General features: G+C 32.3%; 2 protein-coding genes and 1 pseudogene across 2 annotated transcripts; 1 reads left to right on the top strand and 2 right to left on the bottom strand.

Annotated features, from left to right (window-relative positions):
* Window positions 1–4,025: 4,025 nt before the first annotated feature.
* On the bottom strand, window positions 4,026–8,867 carry LOC145125058 (phosphatidate cytidylyltransferase 4, chloroplastic-like). The gene is made up of 7 exons (XM_079060550.1): window positions 8,431–8,867; window positions 7,735–8,021; window positions 7,457–7,647; window positions 7,252–7,376; window positions 4,600–4,733; window positions 4,390–4,505; window positions 4,026–4,210 (listed from the first exon to the last, which is right to left on the bottom strand). Exons 1-7 carry the CDS (start codon window positions 8,761–8,763, stop codon window positions 4,119–4,121), a joined length of 1,278 nt encoding a protein of 425 aa, XP_078916676.1. The 5' UTR covers window positions 8,764–8,867; the 3' UTR covers window positions 4,026–4,118.
* Window positions 8,868–10,439: 1,572 nt separating this feature from the next.
* LOC145124637 (vesicle-associated protein 1-2-like) lies at window positions 10,440–13,095 on the bottom strand. The gene is made up of 8 exons (XM_079060050.1): window positions 12,863–13,095; window positions 12,661–12,731; window positions 12,347–12,428; window positions 11,480–11,595; window positions 11,229–11,396; window positions 11,063–11,104; window positions 10,858–10,935; window positions 10,440–10,765 (listed from the first exon to the last, which is right to left on the bottom strand). The coding sequence occupies exons 1-8, from the start codon at window positions 12,912–12,914 to the stop codon at window positions 10,658–10,660; spliced, it is 717 nt and encodes a 238-aa protein (XP_078916176.1). The 5' UTR covers window positions 12,915–13,095; the 3' UTR covers window positions 10,440–10,657.
* Window positions 13,096–13,577: 482 nt separating this feature from the next.
* Window positions 13,578–15,270, top strand: LOC145123571 (pentatricopeptide repeat-containing protein At1g80550, mitochondrial pseudogene; annotated as a pseudogene).
* Window positions 15,271–17,274: the final 2,004 nt, after the last annotated feature.

Consider the following 17,274-nt stretch of genomic DNA (forward strand, 5'->3'; position numbering starts at 1 on the left):
TATTATGTGTGTACAACCTAAAATGTCGATCTATTTTTCTTCCATACCTAGTCTTTCATTCTGATTTCTGTGTTTGATTACAACCTCAAGTTCATCCCAAAATTCATGTAACCATCTTGCCCTCTTCCCATTCTGTTTTAGTTCCCAATTTTTCCTCCACTGTCGACGGGATGAAAGGGTGGGAGTGTTTCTTTGATGGCAATGGTTTCTTTGGGGAAATTGTTTTGATTTTGGCTGATAATCTGCTTCTGTGAGTACATTTATAAGTTTAATTGAGGATGATGGATTGAATATGCCAAATTGGGGGTATTACGAACCTTCATCCCTACCACTTCAACCTCCCAAATCTGGACTATTAAAGATGCGAGGGATGATTTTGGAATCGATTACAGATGATGCTGATGCGATGGCTGGTTCATCCCAAGGACACGATTTTGAAGTCTTTGATTAATCCAAGTTGCAGTAAGATGATCGAACCAGGTGTTGTTTGGAATATTTGGCCGCTTGCTCTTCAAATCCACCCCTCGATCTACAATCTGGTGACGAAGAACTTCAGAGCTAAGTAGCAAATTGAGATCGTGAAGCTGTTTGGGATCACGATGTATTGTGGTTTGACCTGGCAGCTCCGTCTTCGACAATTGTGTTTGTTTTTCTTAGTGGGATTGCTTATTGTTTAATTGAGTTTGTGTTTGTTAAGAGAGAGAGAGAGAGAGAGAGAGGCACAGGAAGGGTTCAATAGAGAACCATTATTAATCAAGGAACCAAGGAACCAATCCAAAGCGTCGGAATTTAAAGCGATCAACGACAAAAGGAAGGGTTGTAAATTTTTATAATGGACGCACATGTACCGGATTATAACAAAACCCACTTCCTTTTTTTCATTTAAAATTTTTTTTAGGCCAAGTTTTTTATCGAAAAAAAACCGAATATACCGTTGTTCACGATTTTTCGTCCTCTTTCCATAGAGATCCATGATGATATATAAAAAAACGAACTTTTTTTTTCGAAAAAACTCACTTAATTTTCTTAGTTTTTTCAATATTTAAGTTTATTTTTATCAAAGAAAAAAAAACTAATTATACCAAAAATATTAATTTTTTGTACTCTATTAATAAACATCAACACCGATTAAAAAAAAAAAAACCTCGAACAGTGTAGATTCACACTGTAAATCTAAACTGTAAATATTTCAATTTTTAACATTCACAATATGAAAAATCTCGAACAGTTCAGATTCACATTGTGAATCTGAATTACTATTATACACACTGTGAATCTGAGAAGGTTCAAAAAAAAAAAAATTCGATCAGTGTAGATTCACACTGTGAATCTAAATTGTAAATATTTCAAATTTTAACATTCACAATGTGAAAAAGCTCCGATCAATTCAGATTCACACTGTGAATCTGACTTATTATTATGCACAGTGTGAATCTGAGGAGGTTCATAATGTGAATCTGAATAGGTTTACAATATGAATCTGAACAGGTTCACAATATGAATCTAAACTGAAATGTCGTTTTTTTTTTAAACTTGAATATGAATCTATGTTTAAAAAGTACAAAAAATATGAATTTTGATATATTTATTAATTTTTTTTCTATAAAAAATAGACCTTAACTTTTTTCATCAAAGAAAATGAAGTAAGTTTTTTTTCGAAAAAAAAATTCGTTTTTTATATATTATCATGGATCTCTATGGAAAGAGGAAGAAAAATCATGAACAACGATATATTCGTTTTTTTTTCGATAAAAAACATGGCCTAAAAAGAATTTTAAACGAAAAAAAATGGTGAGTTTTTTTGTAAATGGTGGATTTTTTGGTATATTCCGGTGTGTGTCGTCCAATGTAAAAGTGTACATCTATTTCCTTGGCCGTTGATCGTTATGATTTTCGACGCTCACGATTGGTTCCTTGGTTCCTTGGTTAATTATGGTTTTCTATTGAACCTCACCTTATATATATATATATATATATATATATATATATATATATATATATATATATATATATATATATATATATATATATATATGCATGGCCGAAATAAAGTAATAAAAAGTTCATATGAAAAAAAAGGTCTAGCAATATATCTACATGGGTGTGCGTGTTCAACAAAAGTTGCAAGCACAGTTGCCTACTTTGGGTTTTCAATTAAAGTAAATTTAATTGAATATACTATTTTCTTTGTAATGACTTATAAAAAGACAATTATAAATTTATAATATTGAAGTCCTTAGATATATGTTACCTCATGGTACGTGGGTGAGATCCGTTGATGTGTACATCATCTGAGGATAAAGTGTATGTGTTTATAACTATTTAAAATTTTATAAAAATACTTGTAAATGGTTTTTTTATTAGATTAAATTTATTTATTATGGAAGGGAGAATATTGGATATTTGTGTGATTTTTGATTAAAGTGAGCTTGAAAACAACGCTTTCTTTCTTACCCACACATATTTTAGTTTATTTTCTTAAAATGCCCAAAAATAAGCCTTCACGATACATGCTTTTGTAGACCCACATAATTGGTCTCCCCCAACTCACATAAACACCATGCATGGACGATGATATTTGTGTTTTTTGCTTTTGGAAAATAGTGTTTGATAATTAAGAATATGGATTTCTCACGAATTATTTCACTTTCTATATTAAAATTCTTTCATATATCTAGGTTTCTAAGAAATTCAATAAAACAATCCTTTAGGAACAGTTTTTATTTCATGCACAAAACAGAAAGTAATGTTTGTAAAGAGTAGCAGGTTTCTTACATTTTGTAAAGAGTTCTACATAACCAAATATGAGTATATATACTCATCTATCCAAAAAATCTATATAAAATCAACCAAAATTATGAAATTTATAATTAGAAAATAATTTCTGGAAAAAAAAAATATTATGCAACTTGAGTTGTGTGCTAAAGATGCCACAACTTGGCTCTTGCCAAGAAATTTGGGTTGTGAGACAAATTGGCTAATAGTCAGTCAACAACTTTCGTTGCAAGCAGGGTTGTATCAGATGGTATGACAGTATGGACGATGACATTGGACCTTCATATTTTCGGAACCCATTGTTATGTACCTAGTGATACTATTTTAGAAATAAAAAAGTTTTTAATATTAAGTTGTCATAGGTAGTGGAAAAAAAGGGTCTCATTTATTTATTATGTCCGGAGCCTCAAATCCACTTGAATCGGCTCTGGTTGCAAGACAGCTTGATTGTTAGTCCCTGAGCAGACTAAACTATGGAAATGCACCGGCATGCTTGTCGATTTCTTCAATTTTATTTTATTCTATGATCTTTCATTGGATTCAAAGTCCAAAATTCTGAACATGTTAGACCCTGCAATAGGACACAAACCCTTTATCCTTAGTTTTTTTATTTGTTTGGGATCAAACTCATCATCTTATACGCATGCTTGCAATTCTATACCGTCTAAATTATAGTAGATCACACATTAAATCCCCAATTTAAATTTGTGTTAATTCAAATTACACTACATGACCGGCAACATTAAAATCACCAAAATTATTTGTTATGCTTTTAAAATTATAACATTTGAATCTTTAAACATTTGATTTCATAACATTTATATTTACTTATTCCATTTTAATGATAATATTTAAAAGATCATAAGTTGAGATTCTTTTAAGAATAACCAATCACAAATGTAGTTTCCCCATGTCGAGATTTTTTTTTCTAAGCTCTCGAATCAAAGGGCATATCCCTTTTCATTCGGCGGTAGACTCATGCTTTGCAAGGTGGTTTTGGGCATTCTATGGATCTATTGTTACTCGCTTTTCAAAGCCTCGATGAAAATTATAAAGACTCGAGAAAGTATCTGGATCAATCTAGAAATTGCAAAACCTTATCGAAAAATGGAAGCCCAAGACTTATTTTTCCTTGTTCTTGGGCCATGATGTATCCAAAAAATGACATTTCCCAAAACCAAAATAACCTACATATAAAATTATAAATTAACACCCATTTGTATAGTTTTTTTTTTTTTTTTCATTTGAAATTTAGAAAATGAATTATTATAAATTATTATCACTTGGAATACAAAGTCCATACTATCTATCTAAACATTAACCTTAAACTCTGTAAAAAAATATTAAACTCCATAAAGCGGGAGTAAGTTGCGAACAAAAGCATACGCTAATGCACCCGTAAAAACGTAACTATCCACCCTGTCAAGTATTCCACCTGCACCAAATATCACAAGACTAAAATTACACATTTGGTCCCTGTCCTCTACTCAAAATCCCAAGTTTGGTCCAATTCTTTAAATCTTTCTGAAGTTGTCGGTCCTCAGGTTTTGTGGATTTAGTCACTAAAAAAGATAAAATGACCTTTTTACCCCTGTTAAAGAAAGAAGAAATTACCATGGCCGGGAATGAGGGAGCCTGAATCTTTGACACCAGCATCTCTCTTGATCATGGACTCAAGGAGGTCACCAAAGAGAGATCCAAAGAAGTTGAGGAAACCGAACCCAATTGCACTGAAAAAATTAAAAAAAAAAAAAAAAAAAAAAAAATACATATTGAGAAAGTTTGAAGGACTGAATATGACAAGATTTAAAAGTAAAAGTGTACCCGAGTGTAGAAGTAGGCCAAGAAAGAATCTTTGATAACAACACACAAGTGGCTATGCAACCTGTTAAACCTGCAAGAGCTCCTTCCCATGTTTTCTTCGGACTGATACTCGTAAGTGGGGTCCGACCAAATGCCTGGAATGAAACTCAAAAACATTAATGTCATAATTACTAACTTACTTTTGCAGATATTTTGGAATAGATGAATGAATGGTAAAGGAAATTTGTTGAAGAAAATATAGGTTATGTAATTGTTTTTGTTACAGGGGTAATTTTTTTTTTGTCAATGTCTATTACTTATATTCTATTCAGTGGTCACTTTAAATCTACCAAACAATATGGATTAATGGTTTATTCTAATTCTTCCATGATAACCAAACATGACAATAGAAATATGGAATGATATTGTCTCATTCCATTACCAAGAACTTGCCATTAACCTGATCAAGCACTTTAGGGACATCACATTCACCCATATTCCGAGAATGTCCATTCCATTACTTGATTCATTCCATTCTGTCTTGGGTTGGGCTGATTTTCAAGGAATGTGATTCCTTCTCCTGGGTTGATTTTCATTCTATGGGGGCGGGATTCATTCTGGGAATGGAATGTAGGGGTGACAATTTCTGACACGACACGAAACGAAATTGGGACGAAACTGAAATTCGAATTCGTGTTTGTGTCAAGTGTAGAAAAAATGATGTCGTGTTCTTGTTCAAAATTCAACACGATATTGACACCATTTAACATTTCTATTTCGTGTTTGTCGTGTTATGTATGATTAAGTATTAATTAAATAAACTAGTTTTTAGTTTATTTTTTCTTTGCCATGTCGTGTTTGTTGTTTTTTAATCTGTTCATTTTCGTGTTAGTTAAAAAAACACGACATTGAGTCGTGTTGTGTTCGTGTTATATAAAATCTTGTCGTGACAAAAACACGAAACGATAGCATGATTTGCCACCCCTAATGGAATGATATATATTTATATTTAGAAACTACTTTTATTCATATACTTTTCAATAATATTAATCTTTTTAGAATTTTTACAACTTCAAATATTTTTATTTTTATTTTTTATTTATAATTATATTTCAAGATCTCATTGCATCTAGTTTTTGATTTTATAATTTTTTTATCATAGATAATTCTTTTTTAAACTACTTGTAAAACATATTAAATGTATTTTGAACCAAATAAAATATGCTTATATGCAATTTATTTAACCATGTCTTTTTCTTTAATTAAAGTTAATATATATATATATATATATATATATATATATATATATATATAAAATCAATTTTAAACTACTTAGGTTTATATTTATGGATAAAAAACATATTTGAATGACCCATTCCATTCTTTTGAGCCAACCAAACATGACAATGGAATGTAATGATCAATTTCATTACCTTGCTCATTCCATTACGTCGTCCATTCCATTCCTTCGTATCAAACAGACCTTGTATATTTTGCTTAACAAACCAAACATGATCATGGAATGTAAATATGTAATGACTTGTTACATTTATGCAGAATCCCACTTTTTTGAATACCAACATAAACGCTAAAGTTCCATAATTCTCCCAAGACCTTTTTACCTTTACTACTACTACCCATGGCAAGGTTTTATGGGGTTGCATATGCTTTTAGAATAGAGAGAGGGTCAACCTAGGGCCTAGCGAATCATGTTTTAAGAACAACGATATCAATCAATTTAAAAGAGAAAAGTCGACAATTAATTTCAACGGTAAAAGTTAAATCAATTGGAATGCTCAAATAACTTCTTTGGGCTTGGTTAATAATACATAGTGGTATTGGAAATCTAGATGAGCCGACACTAGATCTTTTCAATAGCTTTTTGTACAGTTTTATAATCTTGCATTAATTACTTGGTCAGCTAAATTGCAGTATTGTAATAGTAACATATTTAGCCCTTTTTCTAGCAAAAGGTTAGGGTATCAATGTCCCATTACAAGGTACCCACCAAGTATGTTAACCATCCTACATGTACAAAATATAGCAAACAAAACTTATGGAATTACATGTTTTGTAAACGCATGATGGTTAACATGCTTAGTGGTGGACTATATTGGGACATTGATAGATCCTGACCATTTGCTAGAAAAGAGGCTGAAATATGTTATTGATACAATACTGCAACTTAGCTGAATAAGTAATGCATGCAATATTGTAAAATTTTACAAAACGTTGTTGAAAAGATTGAGTGTTGGCTTATCTAGATTTCTAAGTATTGTTAACCAAGCTTAAAGAAATTATTTGAGCATGCTAACTGATTTAACTTTTACTGCTAGGATTTTGTCTTGTTTTTTTCTTCTAAACTGATTGTTATCGTTGTACATAAAGATGTCATCAAAAAATACATAAATATAAAGTTGGTTATAATGCAAGTTTTCAATCCATTCCATAAAAGAATGGAAACAAAAACACCCTTGGCTAAGGAATGAAGAAGATTAAAAGAATGGAAGTTCAGGAATGGTCCATTCCATTGACAAAACAAACACTTTTTTTTCTCATTTCAACGGAATAAACTATTCCATTCCTTCCCTAATTCCATCATACCAAACACTATCTAAACGATATCAAACTCAACTTAAATAAATCAAGAAAGTCAAAGTCAAGATAATATACCTTTCCACCAGCAAAAGCAAATGTATCTGCTGCAATTACACTGCTGATAGATATCAATGTGGCCACAAGACCAACAGTCCAATGAGCCTGACCACCTAAAAGTATAGGCCATGTAGCTCCCACTCCTCTTGAAGATACAACTCAAATTAGTAACATCATAACCAAAACCACATTATTAAAAAAATAAGGAATTAAAAAAGCTTACCAGAATTTAACGCAGGTGCAGTCAAACGACATCTAAGTTTGACCCAAAAAGACGGAAGATATCCACAATAAAACAACCCAAACATTGTACTACTAAGTTGAGAAAAACGAGGATTTCCTCTTTGTAAGAGCAGTGCCATAGCAACAATAAAGGCTGCTGATGTCACAGAAACATCAATTTGACCCTTGTATCTGAAAATAAGAATATGCAATGATTATGGAAAGAAGATAAGGAAATGGTGATGTTGTTATGTAAAATATGTGGTGGATGGATTTTACAGAGTGAATAAGGGAAGGAGAGCACAGATGACTGAGCAAACTCGGGAGACATAACGAGGTGGAGGAGTCATTCCGGAAGCAATTCCATGGCTTCTGACAAGTTCAAAGTATTCTCTTGAACCAGCGAAAACAGCAGCAGCTAAGGCTATGGAGAATACCCATCCTCCTGCTAGTACGATTCCACCGGCGGAAACACCGATTCCGATTCCGAAGATGACTCGTTTTGCTAATTGACTTGATTTCTGTTGTTGGAGTAACTCCGGAACGTTTGTGTGGTCTTCATTAACCTACACATATTCGTTCTCAGTGTCTATAAAGTGACTGGATTTAGAATTTATCCAGATGAAGAAATTAAGAAAATATGGTAAATATGTTCGGTCCTTATTTCCTTCTATAGATTATTTACAGAGCTAGATGGTTTATGCGGCATCTTCAGAATGGTATGTGGGAACTCATTCTAAAGTCCACCCATGTTCCAATCGGTTGCAAGTGGATTCAGATTTAGTCTAAAATCTGATGTAACTTATCCTGGATAAACTCAAATTAGTTGTAATACTAGGTGTATACTTTGTTTCCCCTAAAATTAGTTCTACAAACAATGCACATGAACACTAGCAATTCAAAGTAAAATTCAGCTTCTAGATAACAATTCGTGACACCAATTGTTTATGAAAATTCATACTCGTTAGTCATTACCTCAACGGGTTCCTCGTCTTCAGTCTGGTTGGCGTCGGCTCTGGCCACTAAAGTCTGAGTGAAAATCTTGGATGAGTTGTAATGAATTCCAAATCCACCATTTTGAATTCGCAAAAACCCTCTCCCTTTCGACGAATCAAAGAAGTTCAATTTAAGCTTCGCAGAAGGTCGGCATGAAATTAGGTTTGTAGAGAGACAGCGGCGAAAACGGCAAGCGCGAAAGGAAGACGCAACTGAAATTGGATTGAATTCGCTGCTGCTGCTACTGAGTAATGTATCGATTTTGACGCAATATGGAGAAGAACACGCCATTAAAGAAGGTGCCGCAGTCATCCGGAGGATAATCAATCCATATCTGAAGCGATTTTATCGAGAGGACGAAGGAATTGAAATTGGGATTGGGGATGACGATAGCTGTGAGGAAACGATATGCAAGTGGCTGTGTACATAGTATCCAGGTGGCCGTGTGTATAGTAATTTACTTTTATTTATTACCGTTAGGTTACAACCCTGGGAATATAAGTAAAAAATTTATAAAACATTTATATTATTAATAAGAGTTAAATTTGTTTAAAACTTTTTGTATTTATTATTTAAAATTAATATATATTTATAAAAAATAATATAAATTTAAGTATATTGTAAATGATTTATTAAACAAAATATAAATTTCAATTGATTAAAACGATGATTAAAGATGTTTCAAGTATATATAGAACCGAATACGATTAAAAGGAGTAAATAAATCAAATTAATTGCAATTTATATCATACCTAATATATTGTCATACATTAATACGAAATTAGAGGACTGAATCGGGTATCTATTTCAAACGTATCACATTAAATTTAAATAGAGATCATATACCATAAATACCATAAAAATCGGATATTAAATGCTGATTTATTTTGACCTGGACATTATAGAAGGTGAAATCAAAGAGGGACAAACGGTATTTAATATTGGATGAAATTAGTGTTTTCGAAGGGACACGTGACAATTTACTTTCGTTTATTAGTTAGGGAGATTTACCGGGATAAATTCATAAATTACACTTTTGTTTTTGTTTTTTATTTTGTTTTTTTTTTCAACCGGCAAATGGATATATATAATACAAAAAAACCAACCTCTAGCAAGTGACTAGAAGAGGAGATGATTACAAGCAAAGAAATGGACAACTACGTCATGCTAACCAATCAATGTTGTTTTTTTTACCCCTATTTTTATCCACAGGTAAGTGATGGATTTGATAATGTCTATATGATTGTAAAGAGACAGCCGGATATTTTTGAAGACGCTTTCGTTTCTTGTTTTTCATATACTCCAAAGCATGCCGTAACATATAAATAAAAATGTTTTGTAATGGGACCCTTTTTGCCACCCCTAATGTGTGATGCTTATCAAATCTTTAGTACTTTTGACAATAATTACATGTAAGACATTTGGACACCAATAGACTTTACATGCTTATTTTAAAAGCATAAACATGAGTTGAATGCCAAATGACAACACAAATTAGTTAGGTTAACCTAACAAGCCTATCTAATACATGAGTGTCCATATCAGAACTTAAAACCTAACCAACCATTAACTAAAAACGTAAACAGTCATCTATGCAGTAATTAGTCGTATGGTTAACATGAGAGGTCAATAACAACGCAAATACATGAACTTGAGGAAACTAAATCCCATGAATACATGAAGATAATTATGTTTACATATTACCCCTTCCTTAGCCAAATTTCTTTTACAAATTTGGTCGTTAACTTTTTATTACATATTTACCAAAACCGTGTCACAGATTTGCCACAACTTTTTTTTTTTTTTTTTTTTTTTTTGGCTTTTTTCTTTTAGGTCTATCCAAAATAATCGATTGAACATAAGTTACATAATCCAAAACTTGAACTAACAACCTTTGAATCATAAGATACAAGACTGTTACGTTTTTAATCAAGTCACAAAGAGCTAAATACTTGACAAAGATGGATTAAATATTTTACAAGTGAAGAGATAAAAGAGGAGCACACCAAATAATAAACATTTGTAAAAGTTATTACAACCCATATCATACTAAATAAAACCCATAACTCAAACACAATCAGCAGACACAATTAGAAAAAAACATCTCCTTAAATTACCACAAATTAGGTTACCCATTTTTGAACATATTTTTCTTCTTCTACTAACACCTATGGCAAAATTGACAAGAGAATTAGGCTTTTTCTTTTTACTTGATCAAATATCCCACAATCAACCCAATCAACCCAATGATGACAACATATATCAAAGGGATACCACCAACGTTGCTTTTCTTGCTTTCACGTCTCAACAATTCCTGCAAAAAAATTATTTTTTTATTTATTTCTTTACTAATTACAACTACAAGTATTAATAAAATAGGAAAAATAAATAAATAAAGATATGTACCAGTTCCTTGTGAAGCTTGTTAGTTTGTTGAATAGCAGAATTCTTCTCTTCAGTCAACTTATAAATAAGGGACTTAGCCTGAATTTAAAATCAGATTGATATAAATAATGTTAATGAAGTATTTTCATAAATTATAATCTCCTAATAAGAAAAAAAAAAGTACAATAATGTAATGATACAGAATAAATGAAAGTTACTAACTAACCTCTGATGACTTTTCGTGAGATTCAGCAAATGATCTTGGAGCCTGAAAAAATTAAAATGCATACATTCATATGTCAATTCTCTAAAGTTTAAACTAATCTACATGATAAAAAAGATTTATCATTTATCATATAGTAATGAAAAAAAAAACAGAATTTAAAACTTACAGAATTGGATTCTATAGTATTATTTATTGTTCCATTATCAGAAATTGAACCCCTTGGAGAAGAACCCTCTTCAGATCCTTCTCTTACTGGAGAAGGTGGTTGTGGTGGAGCAACATAATTAACTTTTAACTTGCATTCCTCCATTTGATTTCCTGATTCTTTATTAAACTATTAACATTCAAATGTGTAAGATTTTTTTTTATATACAGATTTAATAGTTTAAAGATTGAACAATTAGCTTAATTAATTACCAGTTCTGGAGTGATATCTTTTGGTGCAGTTCCAGGACTTGCAACTGCACTTTGAAGCAAAAACTTATCCTTGCATTGCATGTCTGGAGGAGCCTCCTTTTGAGCTTGCATTGTAACTAAACAATAAAGACTTAATCTTAATCTTTATATCTTTATAATTAAGTTACATAAGTATACTGTTTATTAATATTATAGAATGATAAGAAAAGTGGGTAAAAGCTAGTATTTAAGATCATGATCATCTCTCCTATTTATTGCTTCCACTTTCATATCATTCACTTCAAGAGAGTACATCAATGATGTTGAACTTTGAATGCATAACATTAATGCATGAAAAAGTAAAGAATGCAAAATGGGACCCAAGATTTGGAAAGGTGTAAACACTTTATATGTTCAATTCCCTACTTTATAGTTTATACTCTTCTATCCAAAATAGACAATAAATTTTACTTGTACAAACATCTACATCTTGTGCTTTACAAACTTACAAATTGGTATGATATGAGATAGGGACCTCAAGGGGAAAGGTGTTGAGTGGGATCATATAAGAAGTTAATTTTGTAAATTGTAAGCATGACAAATGGCCAACATCTCGATGTGGGCATGTAAAATTATGGCAATTGATTTCAGAACATCAAGAGAAAGTGAAATCTGATGAAAACTAATGTAGATAATCTCTGTGTAGTGAGTTGTAATTCTGGTTAGGGACAATAAACCCTTTTCTCAAGATCTAAGTATTTACCCTAATTCTGTTTTAGAACAGAGGAAGCATGTTATAGTGATGATGATGATAGTATCAAGTAACAGCCATTAATAGACCAGGCAACAAACAAACGCAATGGAAAAGGGAAAGGGAAAGGAGCGAACCTATGACATCGCAAGTAGAGTGAGGCAACACAATCCCAGTGTTAGGCCGGACACAGTACTTCTTCGGATTCGTAGTTTTCACCTGAAATTCAGCAAAACAGAAAAACGATACTTACATAATTAGTCTCGATCTTGTTCTAAATTTTCTTGAAGGCTAACGTCTGTAGTCTAGATTTAACATCAACAACTTCAGATGACTATAATTAAACTGATAACTTCAGAAAGTTCCTTAACGAGTAAGCTTTACATTTCCAATTCACGAAAGAGACAGAAAGAAGACTTTTGAGTTCAAAATCAAAAGAGAGTAATAATACCTTGAAAGCCACATGACTATCCGTTTTATTCCTTAGTTGCATGGAACATGTGATCTGCTTCTTCAGTTCGACTATACAACAGACAAGCGAATTACAAATCATCAGAGGTTGATTGATTAGGGGAAAAGGACAACAGATCTGGAATGAAAAGGCGAACTGTGAAATAAACTAATTTAAGTAGTAGAAGTATCTAGGATTTTACAAGGAAATTGAAGCTCTTGAGGTTCGATGCTGAGAAGCTCTCCCGTACTCATCTCTGTTTGTTTTCTCAAACAAGATCGCTAGTGAATCGTCACCGGATACCTAAAGATAAGAGGTAATTGTACCCGGATATTAGCCGGAGAAGGTATATTCTGTAACCGACGGCAGAAAATCTAGAGAGAGAGAGAGAGAGAGAGATCTTGTTTTTGAATCGAAGATGACGATGTTTCTTTTGTCATCTGATTATGATTAGGCAGCAGTTACTCTTATCCGGTTCACTTCTTACGGATCAATCCGGTTCACCTTAAATTTTTATTCCGGTTCACAGCTAATTTTTGGGTAAATTATGCATCCGATCTTTGATCCATTAAAAAAAGTTGTGTTTGATTGAAAATAATAGAAAACTATATATTTTTAGTTATTTTTAGAAAGTAATATCGTAATTTAGAAGAAAATTAAAAATTGAAAAACTGAGTTATTTAAATAAAAATTGTTTGTGTTATAGTTTTCCATTCCACTCATGATTAAATTGAAAACTACTATGAGGCTAAATAATAAAATTTAACAAAACAATATGAATAATAATAGTTCTTTAGCTTAACATTAATGAAGTAAACTATATAAATCATTTATCATTTATATTTTATAAACTATAGTGTCATCCCTACAAAAGTACTACACCTTAATTCCGTCAAAATGACAACTATGGCCTTGAAAATCAGATAGAAAACTCTCCCGTTGAAAAGTCAAACCATACAATACAATGAAGCCGTTGATTCCCAGCCATCTCTCCTCCCTCGTTTCCAAGATCCGACCTTCATTTTTACTCCAATTTCACACTTCCATATCCAAAAATCCTACACCCATCTCGTTCCCCGATCATCAAACCCCAAGAAGATCAAACACAGATCAAAATCTTTCAGTACGAGAAGAACACATAGTCAACCGAACCACTATCCTCGAAACTCTAACATGTTACAGCAACGATTGGAAACGCGCTATGGAGTTCTTCAATTGGGTTGAATCGGAATACGGGTTCAAACACACAACAGAAACGTATAATCACATGATTGATATATTGGGTAAGTTTTTCGAATATGATCTTGCATGGCAACTGATCGATAAAATGCCTGTGAGAGACCATACTACATTTCGTGTAATGTTTAAGCGTTATGTTTCCGCACACCTTGTTCAAGAAGCAATCAGTACATATGATAAGTTAGGAGAATTTAATTTAAAAGATGAGACGTCGTTCTTGAATCTTATAGATGCATTGTGTGAGTATAAACATGTAATCGAAGCAGAAGAGTTATGTTTAGGTAAAGATAAGAACTTTAAAGAAAAGATTGCATCTTTTGAGATGGGTACTAAAGTGTATAACATGATTCTTCGTGGGTGGTATAAAATGGGGTGGTGGTCTAAGTGTAGAGAATTTTGGGGACAGATGGATGAGTATGGAATTAGTAAAAATTTGTTTTCTTATTCAATTTACATGGACATTCAATGCAAGAGTGGGAAGCCATGGAAGGCTGTGAAGCTGTATAAAGAGATGAAGAAGAAAGGGATTAAATTGGATGTGGTGGCATACAACACTGTTATCCGTGCAATTGGTGTTTCAGAGGGTGTTGATGTGGCTGTTCATCTTGGTTGTGAGATGCTGGAATTAGGCTGTGAACCAAATGTTGTAACTTACAATACAATCGTTAAACTTCTGTGTGAAAATGGGAGGGTCAAGGAGGCATATAAGGTGCTCGATAAAATGTCTAAGAGAGGATGTGCACCCAATGTGATCACTTATCATTGCATTTTCAGGTGCTTGGAGAAGCCCAATGAGATTCTTGCAATGCTTGATAGGATGATTGAGAGTGGTGTATGTCCGACTATGGACACATATGTATTGCTTATAAGGAAATTTGGGAGATGGGGTTTTTTGAGACCGGTTTTTATAGTTTGGGAGAAGATGGAAAATCATGGTTTGAGTCCGAATGAATTTGCTTATAATGCTTTGATTGATGCTTTGGTGGAAAAGGGTATGATCGATATGGCAAGAAAGTATGATGAAGAGATGTTGGCAAAAGGACTCTCAGCTAAATTGAGACCCGAGTTAGTGAACGGAGAAAGTGAGGATGGATAATTGACATAAGGGCCCGTTTGTAATACATGATAGGAAAAACAGATAAATTGTACTGTGTTTTCGATTGAAAGACTGAGACTGATGTCAATGAGACAAAATTACAGTAACATTTAGTGCTTAAAGGTTGGTCTCCGCTTAACTCACCATGGGAAGTTAGGAAGCTAGAGGTTGATGGAAGGGAGGTGAAAACTATGGATAGTCATTTGGCTTTCTATGTATTATTATTTGATTTACATCTCAAAGCTTTATTATTATTATTACTATTATTTGTTTTTTGAGTTTTTCTCTGTTTTGAAGCGTCATATGTAATCCACTACAAGTCAACTTTATGTGTATTCTAACACGTTCTTTGAAGCATAGGAATTCATAACCCCACAAAGTAAATACTCCTCTCTAAACATCTCAATATAGTTAGAGTAAATTACACGAATGGTCCCTATGGTTTGGGGTAATTTGCGCACTTGGTCTCTAACTTATTTTTTTAACTCGGAAATTCTCTAGTGTTTGTTTTTGTTACGCGTTTGATCTCTACTGTTTGTTTTTGTTACGTGTTTGGTCCGTACTGTTTATTTTTGTTACGTGTTTGGTCTCTGTCTTACCTAAAAAAAACTATTATTTAAATAGGGAAAAATGGTGGGGTAGGTAAGGTAAGGTGATGGGATGGGGTTGAGGGTGTGTTTATTTAAATAAATTGAAAAATTAAGGGCAAAATAGTTTTTTAGGTAAGACAGGGACCAAGCGCGTAACAAAAACAAACAGTAGGGACCTTCCGAGTTAAAAAAATAAGTTAGGGACCAAACACGCAAATTACCCTAAACCATAAGGACCATTCATGTAATTGACTGATATAGTTATCCCATTAAAATTACGGATGCTGCATAATATCATCTTTGCTGCTTGATCATTTAAGGTTATAATGCCTTAATCTTTCAAGGGCTAAAATCATATAACGTGACACCATCAAATTTTGAAAAGAGAAAAACTCCAATATTCGACAATAAATAATGACTAAACCTTATCCCAAAACAACTTAATCTAAATCAACAAATTATACATGTCAACAAGATAGGGCTGTTGATCAGGTATAACTTTCGGGGTTCGGATAGTTTAGGTTTTAAAATAAATAATAATAATAACTGATATCCGACCTATAATAATAACTAATTGTTGTTGAAATGTTATTATATTTTGTTTAAACGTAGATAAACATTATTTTGACTACAGGTTTTGAAATCTAAACATTAGGTAAATATCTATTTTAAGTCATGTTCACTATGTTTTCTTTCTAATCTTTCTGTTTTACAACCTTTGTTTTTTGTTTTTTTAATTTTCCTTTTGATTTTGTTATTCTTTTGATTTTGTTATTGAGTTTTGATATTATTTTTCTTAAAGTGAGTGTTTGATTGTCTTGAAATAGGAATATTGCAACATGAATTTACAGTGCTTCGTTTTACACTATTTTATAATACCGTTTTTAGAATACAAGTAAACCTGTTTTTTAGAATAAAAAATGAAGAATAAAGATGGTTACAAATACTTCAATTTACAATGTTACGTTTAGCACTATTTAATAAAACCGTTTTTAGGTTATGAGTAAATATGTTTTCTAGATTACATCCAGTTTGGATTTTTGTTCCCGTGACAACCCAAAAATTAAAGCCTTAAAGTAAAGCAAACAGTTTCGAACTTGAGACCCTTAGTTTTATAAACGGGAAATGACTTTTTAGGATAACTAACTGTTGCGTTTGTTTTCATTTGGTCTCTTTTTTTTTTGTATTCAATATACCATCGAACTTGTTGTTTGTGTTCACCATAACCCTTTTGACCGGCTTTTGACCTGTTATAGTCAGTTAAAGGGTTATGGTGAACACAAACAACAAGTTTGATGGTATATTGAGTACAAAAAAAAGGAAGGAGACCAAATAAGAACAAACTCAACAGTTGGTTACCCTCTTGAGTCATTTTCCCCGAAAAGTTAAATGAAATTAAAGTTGCAAAATTATCAAAGACTACAACATTCTTTGGCCATAACGTATATGAAAAGCGTTTCGAAGGGGTAACTTCGTTAAAATAAGGTCTATGTTATTCTTACTGTGGTTAGGTGTCAACACCTTTCTACAAAAGGATATGACTGTGTATCAGAGGTATATTTATCAACATAAACGTTTACTACAAGGTATATTATGGTGATATGTCTGCAAAAGTTGCATGATATTGTACATATTGATGTTGTATCTTATCCCATGAATTCGATCTTAAAGCTAAGTAAACTAAAAAAT

Source organism: Lactuca virosa, chromosome 7, assembly GCF_052849685.1.
Source record: "Lactuca virosa cultivar CGN04683 chromosome 7, Lactuca_virosa_CGN04683_v6, whole genome shotgun sequence".
Taxonomy (NCBI): Eukaryota; Viridiplantae; Streptophyta; class Magnoliopsida; order Asterales; family Asteraceae; genus Lactuca; species Lactuca virosa.